The sequence below is a fragment of the Danio aesculapii genome, chromosome 23 (assembly GCF_903798145.1).
Source record: "Danio aesculapii chromosome 23, fDanAes4.1, whole genome shotgun sequence".
Classification (NCBI taxonomy): Eukaryota; Metazoa; Chordata; class Actinopteri; order Cypriniformes; family Danionidae; genus Danio; species Danio aesculapii.
In genome coordinates this window covers 45,657,371-45,678,387 of record NC_079457.1, presented here as the reverse complement: position 1 = coordinate 45,678,387, position 21,017 = coordinate 45,657,371, and the positions used below count along the sequence as shown (strand labels likewise).

At 36.3% G+C, this 21,017-nt stretch overlaps 1 protein-coding gene across 2 annotated transcripts in view; it reads right to left on the bottom strand.

The window, feature by feature from the left end:
- The window catches only part of pacsin1a (protein kinase C and casein kinase substrate in neurons 1a), an 81,663-nt gene that overhangs the window by 16,286 nt on the left and 44,360 nt on the right, over positions 1-21,017 (bottom strand). The window contains exons 1-3 of one of the 2 annotated variants that reach the window (XM_056450072.1): positions 17,576-17,725; positions 9,842-9,962; positions 1,810-1,966 (exon numbers count right to left, since the gene is read on the bottom strand). In XM_056450072.1, coding sequence (XP_056306047.1) covers positions 1,810-1,966; positions 9,842-9,901 — 217 coding nt within the window. In that variant the 5' untranslated portion in view covers positions 9,902-9,962; positions 17,576-17,725. Of the gene's footprint in view, positions 1-1,809; positions 1,967-9,841; positions 9,963-17,575; positions 17,726-21,017 lie in introns of those variants that run through there. The other variant, XM_056450070.1, reaches the window with a different exon arrangement.

The following is a 21,017-nucleotide window of genomic DNA, read 5'->3' as shown; positions in this document are numbered from 1 at the left end:
TTTGTGCAGTCATATTTTCTGTCTTTTAGTGGATATACTATATGACACTTGCTTTGTTTACCAAATAAAGTGAATCGAATTGGATTTGCATTGTAAACATTAAAGGGCACCTAGGTTACCCCTTTTTTCAGATTTAATATAAGTGTTTTGCGTCTCCAGAATGTGTCTGTAAAGTTTCAGCTCAAAACACCCATCAGATTTTTCATTATACCTTTTGCAAGATTCTATTTGATACATTTTTTCACTAGGGGGCTGTTTTGTCGTACTGCATCTTTAAGGCTAGTCCTCCCCGCCCACCGTTTCTACGTGACTTTCTGCGTGCCTTAATCTCCCCCTCGGCTGCGTCAGACAGACTTAAAGGAAGCAGATCTCACGTAGCGTTTGTGAGAAATACTACAGTAAGAACTTTACCAATGAGTATTTATTGTGCAGTTCTATCGATGAGTCACACATAATGTCATTACAAAGTTCATGTGCACGCACACACACAGACACACACAGATACACACGCGCACACACACACACACAGACAGACAGAGCGCGTTTAGCTTTGCACTCTTTTTGCACGCAAATGTGACAGGATACAGGTTAATCTCCACTGCTGTATGGAGATCTGTTATATTAATGTACAAAATAAACCTGATTTATCGTCCACAAACCGGGATTGAAGCATCTTCCTTTATAATTGTTCTGACACGTGGCTGTGCTGATGAAGTAAAGCTGAAGTAAATCGCTGTAATTCATTACACACATGCACTGTTTTAAAACATTTTAAACATGTGAAACTCACTCTTGATCACATTTGATGATGATTGATGATCCTAGAGAACTGAACAGAGCTTTTATTCCTGGTTGCTTTTCGCACGTCTGGTCTTGTTGATATGATTATACACGTGACTACCGGGACATGTTAATACGCACAGCTGTCAATCAATATTGGTGGGCGGGGGGATCGCACTCCTACGTAAAGTTGCGGTCGATCTAAAAAACCACTCCAATTGGTCCACTGTTTTTATGTTGCTAAACTGAAAAAAAAGGACTGGGTGTGTTTATATCACCCCAATATGACGGTCTATACACCATACATGCACATATGTCTGTCCAAACAGCTTGAAAAGTAGATTTTTCACCATAGGTGCGCTTTAAATAAAAGTTTAAAAGATATTATTTTTTATTTCCCATATTAAGGTTTTAGTTATGAGACTAAATCTGCAGATTTTTACCAAAATTCTCTGCATAAATAGCAAAAAACGTCCACAGATTCCGTCTGGCCATGGATATAAGTAGTGACTGTTTAGAGTTTTGTGTCTAGAGTTCTGAAAATTGACATCAGGGTTCTGAAATATGAAATATGTGACAAAGCAATTGTAAAAAAACTGTACTGAAATGAACGCTCGGTTATTTCAAAAGTAATGTGTGAGCTGCATTTTGAAATGGGACCAATTGGATGTTTAATTGTATTATATTGAAAAGGTGATTTGAGTTCAATGAACAAAGTATCTTTGACATGTGTGCATTGTATCCAAGGGTTTAAAAATAGAGTTAAAAGTTTTGCAAAAATGTGCAATTTTTATGTCTAGAGTTTTGAAAATTGACGGCAGGCTTCTGAAAATTGAGGTAATTCGATGGTAAAAAACTAAAACTCGTTCAGGACATACATCCTTTTCTGTAACGCACCTAAAACACTAACTTCTGTCAAAATTGTGCCAATGGAGGGGAAGGATTGTTTCTTAATCGACAAAATATCTCCATTATAAGAGTTAATTGGTTAAAACATTGAAGGAGGAAGCCTCAGGTTGTCTCACTGACCCTTCTCGATGAGCTGCCTCCACCGTTTGGACCATTCGGTGAGCTGCGCGCTGTAGGACTTCTCAATCTTGGCACGTTCCTGAAGGCAGTTCATAAGATCATTGCAAAGTCGATGGCCGTCATCAATTCTCTTGACAGCGCGCTTATAGTTTCCCACCTAGGACAAGCGGAAGAGATCATGTTATATAGACATCCTGCTGTATAATAACACAGTGATAACATGGAGTTTCCACACAGAATCTACAATTTATTTATAATCACTGCAAATCTAGCTGCAAACCCCATTTGTTTACACTCATTTGCAAGTGTTTATTTTAGGATCATTTTATAATATAATGACAACTATTTAGTAAAGCTTTACTTTCACCTGATTTTTACCACTCAATTGGTGTGTTAGCCTCAAGAGACTGGTACATGTTAAACATTTCTTGCTGTCTTAAAATTTCTTTAGTTGAATCAAATCAATTTTTCTAGTTATCTCAACTTACATTTATCAAACTGACAAAAAATATTAAGTTAAACTTTATACAACTTAAAAATTTAGGTGAAACATGATTAACTGATCACCCTTTATATATATATATAATATCTGATTGGCTGATAGCCATGCAATATCAGCACTGTACAGCCTCTTCACTTTTGTGCATGACTCCACCCACATGGCAAGCACAGGCATAAGCTCACTACAAATATTGCAGCTGTTGGACAACATAATGTACTTTTCAGGCTTTTTTTTTTAGGTTGTTTGGATTGCAACTATGCAGTTTATTTATAAGGACAGTGCCTTTTTAAAAATATTTATAATTTCGGAGATTCAGCTCGATGGCGGCCATCAGCAAAGCAAAGAAATTGACGGTTTTCCACCACAAGATGGCGACAGAGACTGCATAATAAGTCCTTAGGGACAAGGACTTAGCATCAATTTCAAACTACAGCTTATCAAATGATTATAAACAGGTAAGCAACTTTCTAAGTCAATCTCTCTCTTTTGTATGTTGTAGTGCTGTATTTATACCACAGTAATCTGCTAGTGTTTGCTTTGCTTTGACTTTTTTAGGGTTAATTAATGTAATCTCCCGATTGCAACAGAAAAATACTGGGAAATCTCTGTAGACTGATGGCATTTCATGCCGCTCAGCCTTATAATCTTAAAATGTGAGCAAAATCACCTGTTTTGTCATCACTTTAGACATTATTCTAGAGAATCATTGAAATACTAGCTCTCAATGACGTAGGTGAATTAGCAATGGTTTCCGCTGTCCTGACATCAGCTGCAGATGTGAAGTAGTTCCTCATACAAAAGGATTTTTTTGAGACTCTCAGTGTTTGATTTTCTTTTTTATACACACGATTATGCCGTCAATCTGTTGTATAAACACAATATCATACTCGTAGCAGTGTGATATGACTGTACATCATCACTGGTGGGACACTTGTGGCCTCGAGCCAATGCACGCCTCCCACCAGTGCTGATATACAGCGATATTGCACTGCTACTTATGTGATATTGTTCATATACTGTATATAATTCTAAAATTCCATAATATTCCCGATTTTTAAAAACAACTCGCATTGACGGCATTGTTCTGATTAAAACCCCTGGATGAAATAAGCTAAATTCATTTATTTTCTTTTCGGCTTAGTCCATTTATTAATCTTAAACTTATCCAGCATATGTTTTACGCCGCGGATGCACTTCCAGCTGCAACCCATCTCTGGGAGACATTTATACACACTCATATACTACAGACAATTTAGCCTACCCAATTCACCTGTACCGCATGTCTTTGGACTGTGGGGGAAATCAGAACACCCGGAGGAAACCCACGTGAACGTGGGGAGAACATGCTAACTCCACACCAGGGGTCACCAATCTCGGTCCTGCAGGGCCGGTGTCCCTCCAGGTTTTAGCTCCAACTTGCCTCAAAACACCTGCCTGGGTGTTTCAAATATACCTAGTAAGAGCTTGATTAGCTTGTTCAGGTTTGTTTGATTAGGGTTGGAGCTCAAATCTGCAGGACATCGGCCCTCCAGGAACAAGTTTGGTGACCCCTGCTCCACACAGAAATGCCAACTGACCCAGCCGAGGCTCGAACCAGCGACCTTCTTGCTGTGAGGCTACAGCACTACCTACTGTGCCACCACATCGATGAAGTAATTAAATTGTGAACCTTTATTACCATATATAAGAAAACATTTCTATGTGAATAATAAGTGTCCTCCTTTTCTCTGATTCACAACTGTATTTCCAGTCTTGAGTGTCACAGGATCCTATAGAAAGCTAATTCATTCTAATATGATCATTTGAACAAGTAATTGTGGTTATGATCAATATTAACAACAGTTATGCTGCTTTATAATTTAGTGGACACCTTTTCTTCCTTTCAGCATTCTTGGAAAATTATTGAGAACATAATCTATTTTAAATAAATTATTTACTTCTATAGGTCATGATCATAAGTAATTGCATTATATATATATTTTTTAATTTCACATTCTTCGTTATTTATTTCCTAAAGAATGTGAACTAAAAAATACACATGAGGGCAGGGAGTTTGCATGTTCTCCCCGTGTTGGCGTCGGTTTCCTCCGGGTGCTCCGGTTTCCCCCACAAGTCCAAAGACATGCGGTACAGGTGAATTGTGTGAGCTAAATTGTCCGTAGTGTGTGTGTGAATGAGTGTGTATGGATGTTTCCCAGTGATGGGTTGCAGCTGGAAGGGCATCCGCTGCGTAAAAACGTGCTGAATAAATTGGCGACCCCAGATTAATAAAGGGATTACGCCGAAAAGAAAATGAATGAATGAATTTTACTCAATGAGCGCAGATCATGACCTTTTGAATTACTCTGTTTATAAGATTAACATGCCAAAATTAAGCAACGCAGGAGGGCAGTGCATATTTTTTACGATTGAAAGAAATATTTTTACACATTTTAATTTTAATACATTATAAAGTGTAAATACAGTGCTCAGCATAAATAAGTAGACCCCTTCTGAAAGTGAATATAGACACAAATGTTGGTGCATTTAAACAAAACAGTGTTATTAAGCAGTTATGTCTATTATATCTAAGAAAATAAAGATGTGGTCACCTAAACATATCTTTATAGGAACAGAAAAAATATTCAATTATTCAGTTATTATGAAGAAAAGAGACATTTTTTTTTATGTTTCTCTGAATTATTCCTGTTTATTAAATTGTATTCATATTTAAACATTAATACATAGATTTTTGGAGCGTGAACTTAAGTTTTTTTGTTTGTTTGTTTGTTTGTTTAGCTAGATTAGTTTCAGTTTTGGCTTTGATACTGACTAATCTAATGTTTATGCACAAATATGTTATTATAAAGCATCTTTTAATCAAAATATTAATTAAAGAGAGATCTGTGAGGGGTTTATCATTTATGCTGAGCACTGTATAATATAATATAATATAATATAATATAATATAATATAATATAATATAATATAATATAATAATGTAATATAATAAAATATAATATAATAATAATGTAATATAATATAATAATATAATATAATATAATATAATATAATATAATATAATAATGTAATATAATAATAATGTAATATAATATAATATAATAATGTAATATAATAATAATGTAATATAATATAATATAATAATGTAATATAATAATAATGTAATATAATATAATATAATAATGTAATATAATAATAATGTAATATAATATAATATAATAATGTAATATAATAATAATGTAATATAATATAATATAATAATGTAATATAATAATAATGTAATATAATATAATATAATATAATATAATATAATATAATATAATATAATATAATATAATATAATATAATATAATATAATATAATAACTGCTGGTTTGAGCCAGCTGGGTCAGTTGGTGTTTCTGTGTGGAGTTTGCATGTTCTCCCTACATTCGCGTGGGTTTCCTCCGGGTGCTCCGGTTTCCCCCACAGTCCAAAGACATGCGGTACGTAGTGTATGAGTGGGAATGAGTGTGTATGGCTGGAAGGGCATCCGCCGCGTAAAACATATGCTGGATAAGTTGGCGGTTCATTCCGCTGGGGTGACCGCAGATTAATAAAGGGACTAAGCTGAAAAGAAAATGAATGGATAAATAATATAATAACTGAAAAGAGTGCAGTTGTGTGTGCCGCCTGCAGGTGGCGTGAGAGCGGACTGAGTTTGGCTGATAAGCGGGGGAAGGGACTCATGCTTGTGCATGTGTTATGCAATGACTGCCACAGCTTTGTGTCCATGTGCTCCTAGCGCTAATCCTGCGCTTCAGTGCGCTAACAATGACATCATTCGCGCGCGCGCACACACACACACACATACAGACAGATACATGCCCAGAAGAGGCTTTGAGACAGGTTTAGAGGGATGAAAGATGCAATGTGAGCCCACAATCACACTGCAATGATGTCTACCGAAATATATAAACAACACAATCCACTGAACCACCTTATAAACGGATGAATCAAAAGAATAACAGACCAATTCTAGAGGGCAGGATGTTGAACATTTGTACAGTAACAGGTTATGTTTTTATAGTAATAGGCTACAGTACATTCAATCCGCTTGATAAATCGTGACGTATCCCTACTGAAAAAAAACAGCTTAAACCAGCCTAGGCTGGTTGGCTGGTTTTAGCTGGTTGACCAGCCTGGTTTTAGAGAGGTTTTGGCCATTTCCAGGCTGGTTTCCAGCCATTTCCAGCCTGGTCTTTGCTGGTCAGGCTGGAAAATGACCAGCTAAAACCAGCTTGACCACCTAGCCAGGCTGGGAGCCCAGCCAAAACCAACTATGTCCAGCTTAAACCAGGCTGGTCAAGCTGGTTTTTGCTGGACTTAGCTGGTCATTTTCCATCCTGACCAGCTAAGACCAGGCTGGAAATGGCTGGAAACCAGCCTGGAAATGGCCAAAACCCCTCTAAAACCAGGCTGGTCAACCAGCTAAAACCAGCTAACCAGCCTAGGCTGGTTTAAGCTGGATTTTTCAGCAGGGATACAAGAATGTTTCCGGGAACGAGCCCCTCATTTAAATTAAAATCTCTGTTAATGACCACGGTATGGTCATATCACAAATTAAGTTGAATCTTTTACATAAATGTGGTGTTCACTATAATCTATGGACTTGCAGGATTGAATCACTAGCTATAGGTAGGGCCACACAGAATCTGCTGAATTTTTTTGCTATTTCTGCACAGAATTTTGTTGATAACCTGCAGATTTATGTGGAATTATTTTGGGATTATCATAACTAAAAACTTAATACATGAAATAAAAATAATATCTTTTTAACTGTTATTTATTGTTTACAATGCAAATCCAATTAAATCCACTTATTTGGTAAACAAAGCAAGTCTCTCTTGTAATATATCTCCAAAAAGACAGAATACATTACTTTACAAACCGTATTGTAAGTAAATCAAACGAACATTTTCATATCAGTCAATAATATTGCTGAAATTAAGTTAAACACTGAATAAATAGAAATTTACACAAGTAGATAATAGACAGAATGATAGGATAAAATCTGCAGATTCCGTCTGGGCATAGCTACAGGCTATTTACCTTATATTTTTACGCAAATTTTGCAATATTGCATAAAAATAGTTAATGAAAACGCCAAGATGGGTTTCCGAAGAGCAGTTTTGCACTTCCAAAAGCCCCCTCACTTCATCTTTTGAGGTGCAAGTCATTTATTATAGAAGAAATAGGCCTACAATGGCTTCTCCTGCTGCAGCAAACTCCATTTTTTCTTTTGATATTTGGTGCCAGTTCTCTTTGATGACAACGCTGCTTTACTTGCAAATGTTGTGTGATATTCCAACACAATCTCACGGCAATTCGTAACTTTTTGATTTAGTGGCTAATTCGTACGAATTTGTACGATCTAATTCGTACAATTTAGTACGATTTGCTCATCCCCCAATGACGGTTGGGTTTAGGGGTGGGGTTAGGTGCCACGTCTCCTTTTTAAAATCGCACAATTTCGCACGACCGAACACGTACGAATTTGTACGAATTAGCCACTAAACTGACAAAAGATCGTGAGATCAGGCTGGATATTCCAGTTTTGCGGCAACACGATGGCTCAGTGGTTAGCACTGTGGCCTCACAGCAAGAAGGGTCAGTTGGCATTTCTGTGTGGAATTTGCATGTTCTCCCCGTGTTTGCGTGGGTTTCCTCCGGGTGCTCTGGTTTCCCCCAAAGACATGCGCAATTAGCGATTAGCGTCTTCTGGTAGACTGTTTATAACTTCTGTTTACAGCGTTTACAACAGGTAATTTGTAACAAATGGGTTCCAATAGCGTTTTGAGTGTTTTTGTGACACACAACTTTGAAAGGTGTGTGTTAAAGCCTTTATAATCTGTCAGGTGTGTTTCAAGCGCAAGAGAAAAACGTTCTCCTAGTTCACATGTCTGCCGTCAGAAATAGTGTGCAGTTGTTTTGCTTGTTGATGATAACCAGAGCCGTGTATAGCTCCGTCTTTTTTCCTTGTCTTTGGCTAGGCAGAACCTCAGTTTTTAGCACTACAAAGATTTGAATCTGGTAACCATGGAACATTATTTCCCGCACATGATCACACAGAACTAAATTGTTGGCATCCAAAGACTTCTCTCTTGTAAAATCTTTTTAATTATAGAGCTTTAATGAGATAGTTGTGTACTTGGGGCTGGATGCTTGGCCATTTCGTCTTATCCAATATCCATTGGGAGGGTGCTATCGCAAATGGACGTGTCAGACGCCGTTTACTTTAACATTCATTTTGCCAAATCACTGTGCTTACCACTGGGCGAAAAGCTGTTATAATACGCTGAAAGCATTATGTAAATAATATTTATAATATGTAATCAATAAACCTTATTTCTAAGACAACAACAAACTCTGTGCCACATCAGATGTCATTCCCTCGCTGTAAATGTAAGCATTCCTGTTTTTTTTTTCTGCAACCTTACTACGCGCACATCCTGAATGTTTACAAACATGATGACTTGTCTACAGCACAGGTGTCAAAGCCAGTTCCTGGATGGTTGGAGCTCTGCACAGCTTAGTTCCAACCCTAACTAAACACACCTGATCAAACCAATTGAGTGCTTCAGGCTTATTTGATACCTACAGATAGGTGTGTTGAAGCAGAGCTGGAACTAAACTCTGCAGGGCTCCGACCCTTCAGGAATTGACTTTGACACGCCTGGTCTATAGCAACAACCCCTGGAGAAGGTTTCCATGAAGGTGGAGCCACAGAGCCACACCTACTATTCAATTGTCAGCATTGACCAATAGGAGTTCAAATGTATTCACCAGACAAAACAAGATTCAAAATGATGTCACAGATCATTCTTCAGTTCTGCCTGAGGTATAAACAGCTTTCACGTGCTGAGGGTGCAGTAATCGCTTTAGTAGTTTTTCATTCATTCAAAGAAAACAAACTTTCTAGTAGAGTTTTATCTCTAGTCGGTTTTTACTACAGTGTTTATGACCTGATGTTCAGCAACGTTGACCTTCGCACAAGCTTGGATGAGTCATACAAGCCTGTAAATGAAAACCCACGCTGACACGGCTCCGTATTCACACTCACAGAGACTGACTGAAACACTGCAGTCAGGATGCAGGTGCTGCCCGGCGCAGGTGCCTGACTAGAAATAGACCTTGTGCTGGAGGATCTGCTTAACGTCGCTTTAAAACCAACAAAAAACGCAGTAAAACACTCGCTCGGCAGCGCTATTTGAATATGCGATTGCTCTGACATAATGCTGACACGATGTTAAGATTGTATCGTCTGCCAGATGCTCACAAAGGGAGATGTGAAGGGCTCTGGCAGCATCACAGGGCCGACAGTGTGCTTAAATAGAGCTCATTGTGAGCGTTTTGGCGCATTGTGATACTGTGAACACAACGGCCCTCTGTTTTCCAAGCGGAGCTGGCTGAAACACAAGGCCACTATTGATGAGCGGCTGAAGAACTGCGCAGTGTAGCTTTTAAAGGAAGGAAATGGTGGCTTTGGTACCTCCCAAAAGCTGTCCATGGCCTCATCAGCGACAGCGGATTCATCGTAGGAGCCAGACATGGTGCTGGGTGATGTGGAGCAGGACTGAACACGTCTGCAGAAAAGCGGACTTCCTCAAGCACTAAAGAGAGACGGAGACAAGCAGACATTGATCAGTCACACTCAGATTTGATTAGCCGATAGCTGTGCAATATTCCTGCAATAACAGCACTCTTACAGCCTCTTCACTCTTGTGTATTACTCCGCCCACATAAAGTGACAGCAGATCAATATACAGTTTGACAAATAATGCAGTTGTTGGACAACATAATGTACTTTGAGGCTTTTTTAGGTGAGAATGTAGTTGTTTAGATTGCAACTATGCAGTTTATTTATAAGGATAGGGCCTATTTTAAATATTGAGCAGAGCAAAGGTGGTTGCGCCACAAGATGGCGACAGAGACTGCATAATAAGCCTTTTGAGGAGAAAAACTTGCGCGCTCTTTCATATTTCAAACTACAGCTGATCAAATGATTATAAACAGGTAAGCAACTTTCTAAGTCAATCTCTCTCTTTTGTATGTTGTAGCGCTGTATTTATACCACAGTAATCTGGTAGTGTTTGCTTTGGCTTTGTCAGGGTTAGTTATTGTGATCTCCCGATTGCAAAAGAGAAATACTGGGAACTCTCTCTAGACTGATGGCATTTCATGCCGTTCAGCATTATAACCTTAAACTGTCAGCAAAATCACCACTTTTGTCATCACTTTAGACATTATTCTAGAGAATCATTCAAATACTACCTCTAAAGGTCTGTTTTGACTGTCAGCTGCAGATATGAATGAATGTCGTAAGAAAGTAGTTCCTCTTACAACAGAGTTTTTGAGACTCTCCGTGTTTAATTTTTTTTTATATACAATATTATGACGTAGAACTATTGTATAAAGGCAATACCACACTCGTAGCAGAGCGATATGCTTGTATATTGTCACTAGTGGGACACAATGTGCATCATATCTCAGTGCTACAAGTGTGATATTACTTATAAAAATGGGTCAGTTGGCGTTTCTGTGTGGAGTTTGCATGTTCTCCCTGCGTTCACGTGGGTTTCCTCCGGGTGCTCCGGTTTCCCCCACAGTCCAAAGACATGTGGTACAGGTTAATTGGGTAGGCTAAATTGTCCGTAGTGTATGTGTGTGTGAATAAGTGTGTATGTGTTTCCCAGTGATGGGTTGCAGCTGGAAGGGCATCCGCTGCATAAAATAAATGTTGGATGAGTTGGCGGTTCATTCCGCTGTGGCGACCCCAGATTAATAAAGGGACTAAATCGAAAAGAAAATGAATGAATGAATGAATGAATAAATAAATAAATATATATATATATATATATATATATATATATATATATATATATATATATATATATATATATATATATATATATATATATATATATATATATATATATATATATATATATACATATATATATATACATTTTTATATATACACACATATACAGATATATGTGTGTATGGTCACTTAATATGTTGATATGACCACTGATATATCGAGCATTCCTTTTATATATATATGTATGTATGTATATATGTATATATATATCTGTGTATATTTACTCTCTGTGACTCGTTATTATGCAATTTTCCAATTTTGCGCATAAGGTTAATTCACATTTTTGGATGGAAACATAGCTATTGTGTGTAGTTAGGACACATGTGTTAGGTGTGTTTCCATCAGGTTATTAGAGTGGCTGACTGTAGTATTGGTAACCAAGCAATCAACATCAAACAAATAAGCATAATAACAAATTTTTATTTATAATCTGCCATTTCTTTTACTCGTTTCCCATGTGATACTTCAAAATGTGCATTAACACATGATGATAGAAACCCAGAATAACTTCCCTATAAAATCTCAGTCATAACGTCCTCAGTGTGAAGCTCTACTGTTTGACACACACATTTAAAGTTTGCCGACTGCATGCTAGGCTAGGCTACTGTTAAATAAACTAATTTTATTCATTTCCACATATTCTTTTTATATTCTTTGTATTTAGGTATACATTTAAAGAAACCCAAAGTTAATGGTATAAATGTATGTGCTTCTTGATATAATCACTGTAGTGTTCAATCAGTTGAATGGTTGGAATGTGTCAGTTGCAGGAATATTGTGCTGACAATGATTCAAGTATATGATCAATAGGATTCTACCAAACAAACTGTTTAGACCAATCATTAAAGACAATGCTTCATCATCTGTTTGTATGCCTGTAAAAAACTGGCCTCGAAGGACTGCCCTTGGAGCAACCAGAATGGAACCTCTTGTGTTTCTTCTGTATTGTTTCCTTACTGAAAACATTAAACCTTTGAAAATGAATCTTCCTGAGTCTTGGAATAATTCTTTGATTCTGACAGCTACTAATAAAGTCACATTACTAATTAGCATATTCTGTTTGCCACAAATTACGTTTCTCAACATACAAATGCTGTCAAATATTCTGCAAATGGAATTAAAGCACCTCTATACCACAGCGTTATGAATCTGAGGGCAGACATATTCACGAGACCTGCAGCCCTGAGCAGTGCAGAAGTGAATGTGGCTTAATGAGTCTTTAACCCAGTTTCTCAAACCCAGATTCTTTAAGCCAACAATGCCCGATGACACACATATTGAACACCGCGGAGCAGCCATAATGACACAGGCAGTCGTCTTCAACACCTCTAGTAGTTTATTGGCTGTTTGCTCATCATGGCTATTTAAGTAAATAATAAAACATTATTGACTGATGATTTTTTGCATTGTCTAGGGTGCAAAGCATATTCACAGTTATGTGTATTATTATGTGTGATATAAAAATAAATCTCCTGATAATGATTTACAGTTGAAGTCTGAATTATTAGCCCCCTGCATATTTGTCCCCAACGGAGAGAAGATATTTTCAACACATTTCCAAATCATAATAGTTTAATAACTCATCTCTAATAACTGATTTACTTTATCTTTGTCATGATGACAGTAAATAATATTTGACTAGATATTTTTCAGGATACTAGTATTCAGCTTAAAGGGATATTTAAAGGCTTAACTGGGTTAACTGGGCAGGTTAGGGTAATTAGGCAAGTAACAGTGGTTTATTCTGTAGACAGTCTGAAAAAATATTGCTTAAGTGGGCTAATAATATTGACATTAAAATGTTTTCTAAAAAATTTAAAATTGCTTTAATTCTGGCCGAAATAAAACAAATAAGACTTTCTCCAGAAGAAATAATTTTATCAGACATACTGTGAAAATTTCCTTGCTCTGTTAAACATCATTTGGGAAATATTTGGAAAAAAAAATGTTTTGCTTCAATTGAATATGATGATATAGTACCATTTCTATACCATTTAAATTCAGTCATTATATAGTTTATATATATTCACTATATATAAAGCCTTTCTTTTTTACATTTGAAAGTATTTATGCAGAAATGTGCTCATTCATATGTGAACATATTTCTCACTTTATGCTTTCTTGGTGCATAACGGTGCTTTTCAAAAGTTCATTTTCTCCACAGCAGTACAATAGGGGCTTCTGCTGTAACTTCGGTGTCAGTGAATGATTGTCCAGCAAACACACGCAGTGAATTGTGCAGAGTTTCGCCTTCCTCGCCATAGTATTCTACTGTGACATAGCGCATATGAGTTAAATGACGTCAGTCCATAATAACCGGTTTGGATCTATTTCTGAAGCACTGAAAAAACAATTAATTTTGACACCCCTGATATATATATATATATACAGTTGAAGTAAGAACTATTAGCCCCCCTGAATTATTAGCCCCCCTGTTAACACATTTCTTAACATAATAGTTTTAATAACTCATTTTTAATAATATTACTAAATACTACAAAATAATATTTGACTAGATATTTTTCAAGACACTTCTATACAGCTTAAAGTGACATTTAAAAGCTTAACTAGGTTAATTAGGTTAACTAGGCAGAATACGGTAATTAGGCAAATCATTGTATAACGATTATTTGTTCTGTAAACAATTGAAAAAAATATAGCTTAAGGGGCTAATAATATTGACTTTAAAAACTTTTTTTTAATTAAAAATATTCTAGCTTTCATTCTAGCCGAAATAAAACACACAACTTTCTCCAAAAGAAAAAAAAAAATTTCAGACATACTGTAAAAATTACTCTTAAACATCATTTGGGAAATATTTAAAAAAGAAAATCAAAGGGGGGCTAATAATTCTATATTTAACACTTCAGCACCCAATAGCATGTCACTGAGCAAAGAAATTGCCGCTTGACGTTCCACCACAAGAAGGCGACAGCATAATTCCTTAAAGAGAGAAAAACTCAAACTACAGCTCATCAAATCATTATACCAGTGCCAAATGCGAGGTCCCGGAACAGATCGGGGTAAGGGTAACAGGTTACCTGAGGATGATGAGGTGATGCACACGAATGTGGAGGGGGGGGGGGGGGGTGCTGTGGATGGCAGAGGGGGGAGCGATGTCGCAGACGAAAGTGAGCGGGATGGGGGTGTCGCGGACGAAAGTGAAGAGGGTTGAGGAGTTGCAGAAGAAAGCGAAAGTGAACAGCGGACGGGGGAGGATGGCGGTTGAGGAGGGGGATCGGTAAAATGAGGTGCCAGATCAGACTTCAGAGGTGTAGACTCCGGATCTGGCGTGTTCCGGGACAAATTAAGCCGTGATTATAGAACAGGTAAGTGACATTCTAAGTCAATCTTTCTCTTTTGTATGTTGTAGTGCTGTATTTATACAACAGTAATCTGGTATATTTTGCTTTGCTTTGGCTTTTTCAGGGTTAATTATTGTGATTTCCCGATTGTAACAGAAAAATACTGGGAAATCTCTTTAGACTGATGGCATTTCCTGCTGTTCAGCCTTATAAATGTGAGCAAATTCACCTGTTTTGGTCTCACTTTAGACATTACGCTAGAGAATCATTCAAATACTTGCTCTAAAGTGATGTTTGTAAAGTAACGATTTCTGCTCTTCTGACAACAGCTGCAGATGTGAATGAATGGAGGTAGAAAGTAGTTTGTGAGAAAAGGATTCTTGAGACTCTCCATGTTTGATTTTCTTTTTAAATATAAAATTTTTACCATTGAACTGTATATTGGCACTGCTGGGGCACCAAGACACTCGGCTTGTGGCCTCGAGTCAACGCACACCTCCCACCAGTGCCAGTATACAGGAATATTGCACTGCTACTTATGGGATATTGCTCATATATAAGTATGTGTGTGTGTGTGTATATATATATATATATATATATATATATATATATATATATATATATATAGATGGAGAGGTGTCGCGCACGAAAGTGGAGGGGGGGGGGTGCTGTGGATGGTGAAGGGGGAGGGATGTCGTGGACAAAGTGAGCGGGGCGGGGGTGTTGCGGATGAAAGTGAAGAGGGTTGAGGAGTTGCAGAAGAAAGTGAAAGTGAACAGCGGACGGGGGAGTGTAGAATGTCTACAGACCAACAAACCATTGTTATACAATAACTTGCCTAATTACTCTAACCTGCCTAGTTAACATAATAATCTAGTTAAGCTTTTAAATGTCACTTTAAGCTGTATAGAAGTGTCTTAAAAAAATCTCAAGTAAAATATTATTTACTGTCATCATGTCAAAGATAAAAGAAATCAGTTAATAGAAATAAGTTATTAAAACTATTATGTTTAGAAATGTGTTGAAAAAATATTCTCCTCGTTAAACAGAAATTGGGGAATAAATAAATATTTGGACATCAACATATTTTAACATTTTTGGCTCTATACACCAACACAATGGATTTGAAATGTGCTTTAACTGCAGACTTTCAGCTTTAATTTGAGGGTACTTTGGACCCTTAACAAGTGGGAGGCACATATGCAAACGATTGTAATTCCTACAGTGTTCACCTGATTTGGATGTAAATACCCTTAAATTAAAGCTGACAGTCTGCAGTTAAAGCACATCTTGTTTGTTCCATTCCAAATCTATTGAGTTGGTGTACAGAGCCATAAATGTTAGAATTGTGTCAATGTCCTCATATTTATAGACCTAACTGTATGTAATCTAAAACATTTTTTCAAAAACTAGACAGGTCCAACATAAAAAACAACGCTAAATAAAATGCAAAATGTAAACGTACTTTCAAAAATGGAACTTTCTAATGATGCTGTTTGTGTCTGCCTCCCAATAATGCATAGTAATATTGTGCTCATATGAATTCTGAAATAGCACTACTCTAAACTATGTATTTTGCAACATCACGATATAAACAGTGGAGCTTAATATGAAATGATAGACTTTTTATTTTGTCCATACCATATATATTGTCACATTTTGAATATTAAAAACCCCTTCCAAGGAAACCTGTGATATGTAACAGACGGAATTTCAGCTCATTTCTCACTTATGACCACCATTTAATCAACAATCATAGAAACACTAAAGATAAGCTGCCATCGGCAATTCCACTGTGTTCAGGGTCAGGACAACAGCTGGGTTTCAGTATGTGTAATACTACTAATATTAATAACTCATGAATTGAGAATCGAGTCCATATTAATCGGTCTTAACATTGAGGACCAGAATAAGAGGGTAGTAGTGTCACTCTATGATCTGATATTGCAAAATGCCAGTGAAATCATGGTAACAGTCATTCAGACACTGGTCAAACTTCTGAGAATGATGTTTAGATGAATGTGCTATGCTTATTCCTCCCAATAACAAAATAAACACATCAGAAAAGCAGAAAACAGCAGTTCAGAAAGCATCCAGTCATAGTCAGGTGAATACTTTTGCACAATCTCTGCATTGAACCATCAACATGTCGACAGATGAGCTCAATAAAATCACACCGTTATACTGAAGAATATCTGAGATTTTAATATAGATCTGGCTGTTTGAGATTATACTTCAATTCAAAGTATTTTCTTATTTTTATACTTTTCTTGGACGATTTGTTGACATTTCAGTACAGAATGGCTCTTTCTGCTTTCTCTTGAACATTATAATCTTACATGTCATGTGTCAGAGAACAGAAGAGAGGCTCTCTGCAGTGTAAATGCCACATCTTTTCCATTTTCCCCAGCAAAAACATCCTTCACGCTGCAATAAATCTATGTGCTTTTATAGAAAACCAATGAAGCTAGGAAAATTCTCACTTTGATCAAGTCTGATTATACGAATAGTTTGTTTTTAACAGTACTGAAGAACTTCACATGCTTACGCTTTATTTTAAAAGACCCGTTTAGACAATTAGCTCTCATTAGAGTATTAGTAGAGTATTAGCAGACTGCTAGGGTTACAGTTGCACTTGAATAAAGTCAAATGTATGTTGGTGGAGCAGCAAAATAAAGTGTTTGCAGATATTAAGCAAACATTTATTAATACTCTTATCATGACTGCAAAATGGCGCAAAGAATGTCCATGAAATTACAGTGTAACCTTTCACATGCATCCAGAATGTTTTAATAACTTTTAATGGACAAAAAATAAATAAATGAAATAAACAGTCTGCAATTAAAGACAAAACTGTATGAAATATTTCATCCAAGCGTTTAAAATGTGCAGTGTTTGTTCTGAAACTTTGAAAAATAACTTTAAAAAAAGCCCAAATCGACTCCAACTTCAAAAAAGAGCCCTAGCAGAGCCGACCGCAAACCACCCACGATGTCTCTAGCGCTTATGTTTGGTTAAAAACCAATGGTGAACTTACCAACGGTGAACCCATTCACAAACAATAGTAGGACCTTTTTAAGAATGAAATGCTCCAGAAATCATAACACAGGTCCGGATGTCTTTATGTGAGCGTGTCTGTCCTGGAGAGTGTCTGGAGCCGATGTAGAGGATAATCCTGCACTGCTCCACTTGAATGGCTTAGACGGCATGAGGCAAGGGGTTACGGGGAGGAGCGAGAGACCAGGGGCCGAAACACAAACACACTGCCGAGCATTACTATTGGGATAAAAAAAAAACTGCTGGGTTGCTCTGGAGAAGGGAATGCAAATCTGACCCTTGACCAGTCTTTGGTGGGAATAGCTAGAAAATACATTGTATGCTTATTATTGATCTATATTTTATGCCAAAAATCATTAGAATGTTAAATGAACAGTCTACTTTTTCCGAAATAGGGCTTATTTAGAGCTTTCCAAGAGTTAAACTATTAAGTTTTACCATTTTTTAATCTATTCAGTCGATCTCTGGGTCTGGCAGGAGCATGTTTAGCTTAGCTTAGCATAAATCATTAAATCGGATTAGACCATTAGCATCTCACTTGGAAAAATAATCAAGAGACTGTTGCCATACCATGGCTGCAGCAGGCGCAAACATATTACATATCACTACCTAAACTAGCTGAGGATTATTTAAGGTGCTGTGTAACAAACAGAGATGTATTGTGTTGTAATATGAATCTATGATGTAAATGTAAACACAGCTAAGAGTTAGTATCAACCTTTGCATAAACAGATGATGTTTAATAAAGTACTTTTACTTCAGAGAAGAGCTGAGTGATAAGACACGGTGCTTAAACATGCATAGAACACAATACTCACTCTACATGCGTTTGTTACCTCAAATTACAAACATACCTGACAAATTTCTTAATAAACATGATAAATTAATGAACGGGAAAAATAAACATACCTTATGTCTATTTGGGGATGTGCTGAATTCATTTTTAATCTGTATATCCTGCATTTTGCATTCTAACAAGCTCTAATGCTATGACTGATTGAGTCGTTGCTAAGTAATGCATAAAGCACGGCTGTCGTGTGTTTCCAAAAGAAGTCCCACATACATGTAAGTTTAATATAAACTTTGATAAACGTGAAAATGAGCGGGGGTATCATTGTTATATATGGGCGTGCATATTAAATATCCCGTGTTCAACATAGTAGTTTACGTTTTGGCTGCCCATACAAAGAATGTGAACTAAAGAACATGCATCACTCGTGAGTCTTGTTTGTCTTCTGATTGGCCTGTTGTCTACCAGGGTTTTACGCTCATAGAATTTACATGAAAGGAAGAAACAATGGTCTTTGAGGCTTCCGGTATGGCCATTTCCATGTACTGAACTCATTCACTATGCCTGGGTTTACATCGGTATAAGACTTTCTTTAGATGGCACCTTAAATAGGAAAATTATCTAAACTCTTTTATTTTGTTTTGAGTAAGATGCTAATGGTCTAATTTGTCCAATAATCAATGTTTGGGCTCCTGCCAGACCCAGAGATTGTCTGAATGGATTAAATAATGGTACTATTCCTTCCTTTAAGATATATTAGTAAAGACATTTAGTAAATATCCTACTTTAAGTCTATCAAAACATAATTTGTGATTAGTAATATGCATAGAGCTTAATTTGTACAACATTAAAAGTGATTTTCTCAGCATTTCGTTGTGTTTCAACCCTCAGATTTCAGATATTCAGATAATTTTATGTCAGGCAATTTTTACAAACCATGTTATAAAGCTCAATAATTAAACAAAAGACTCTTATGAGTGGTCACATTGTTCATTTGCTCTGAGTTTTTAGGACGAAGTTTCGAAACCAACCACCAGTCACACCACACCAATCAAGATAACATGAACAATAAAAACAGCTCTACATTGATTGGGAATAAGAGATATGAGTCCCGCAGGACAAACAACAACAAAAAAACTCTAAAAGACACGTTAAAAAATCCAATATTCAGCACAATTCAGAGCTGAAATGACAAAACCAATTCCAGTGTCACTGCAGTACTGCAATCATTAATGCGCTAGGAAAACAGTGGAAAAGAGTGTGCGCTAGTTACAAAATACCAAAAAAGCTTTACTAAATAAAATGTCAATGAAATAAAGTAAGTTTCTTTACTCTATATTGATCTAAGAGCCAATCACACAGCAGAAATGTGCAAAAAAAGGAATCTAAAAGTGTGTTGATATTAGAGATGTACTTGGTTTTCGGCCACCAAAAATTTATCAGCCGAAAATATGTTATGCCATTTAATGGATACTGTAATTTTTGAGGCCTCAGTCATTGGTGGGGTATTCTTTTAAATCTGGAAGCATTAACAACTTATATCAATATATATATATATATATATATATATATATATATATATATATATATATATATATATATATATATATATATATATATATATATATATATATATATATATATATATATATATATATATATATATATCTGATCGTTCAATATGGAAAATAATTATCGATATTGCATTTTTGCCTTATCGCCCAGCTCTACTTTAAAGTATATTTTAATTGACATAGTTGCGTGTCAGTTCATTCAGCAGTTCAATCTGACAAGATTTAAAATGTGATAGAAGTGTAGTTATGAAAAATTATGATGAAATTACATATAAAGAAGTGCCTAAATGGGCTGAAACACCATTATGATCTCATGAATTTACTACATTTTCCCATAATACATTTTAATTTAATTAGCATATGATTATGTGTCAGAAACTGTGGTGTAAAGTAACCAATTACAAATACTCAAACTATTGTAATTGAGTAGTTTCTCTCAGGAATTGTACCACACTAAGTAGTTTTAAAAATGTGTACTTTTACTTTCCCCTGAGTACATTTGTAATGCTGTATCGGTACTTTTACTCCACTACTTTCCTTCAACCTGTAGGCACTACTTTATAAGAGAAGAAGTAGGAGTACTAGAAGTAGAATAAGCAGTTCTGTGATTGCCATCCCAAAAAAAAATCGCATTATACAGAACAACCTCATGACAGAATCATTACACGCAGTGACTAAGACTGTTTAGAATGCATGCCACTGATGAGAAGATGGCGAATGTCTACTGTATGATGACTGAAATCACCAAATGACCTTAAACAATCACTAACTGCACTACAGAATGTTACGTTTTCACACACACACATGCACAAATTGATGCATCTACCATTTACAGCGTAATCCTCACTACTTACTACTCTTGAGTATTTTTAATAGGGCTACTTTTTACTCATACTTTGAGTAATATTTACAACAGATACTTTTACTCTACCTGCACTACATTTTTGGGTAAGTTTGAGTATGACTTTTCAGTACTCTTTCCACCACTGCGGAAACTACATTCAGCTGGCACAAGAATGTTATTTTAAAGTATTATTTGTCATTTAGCAGTCTCCTTG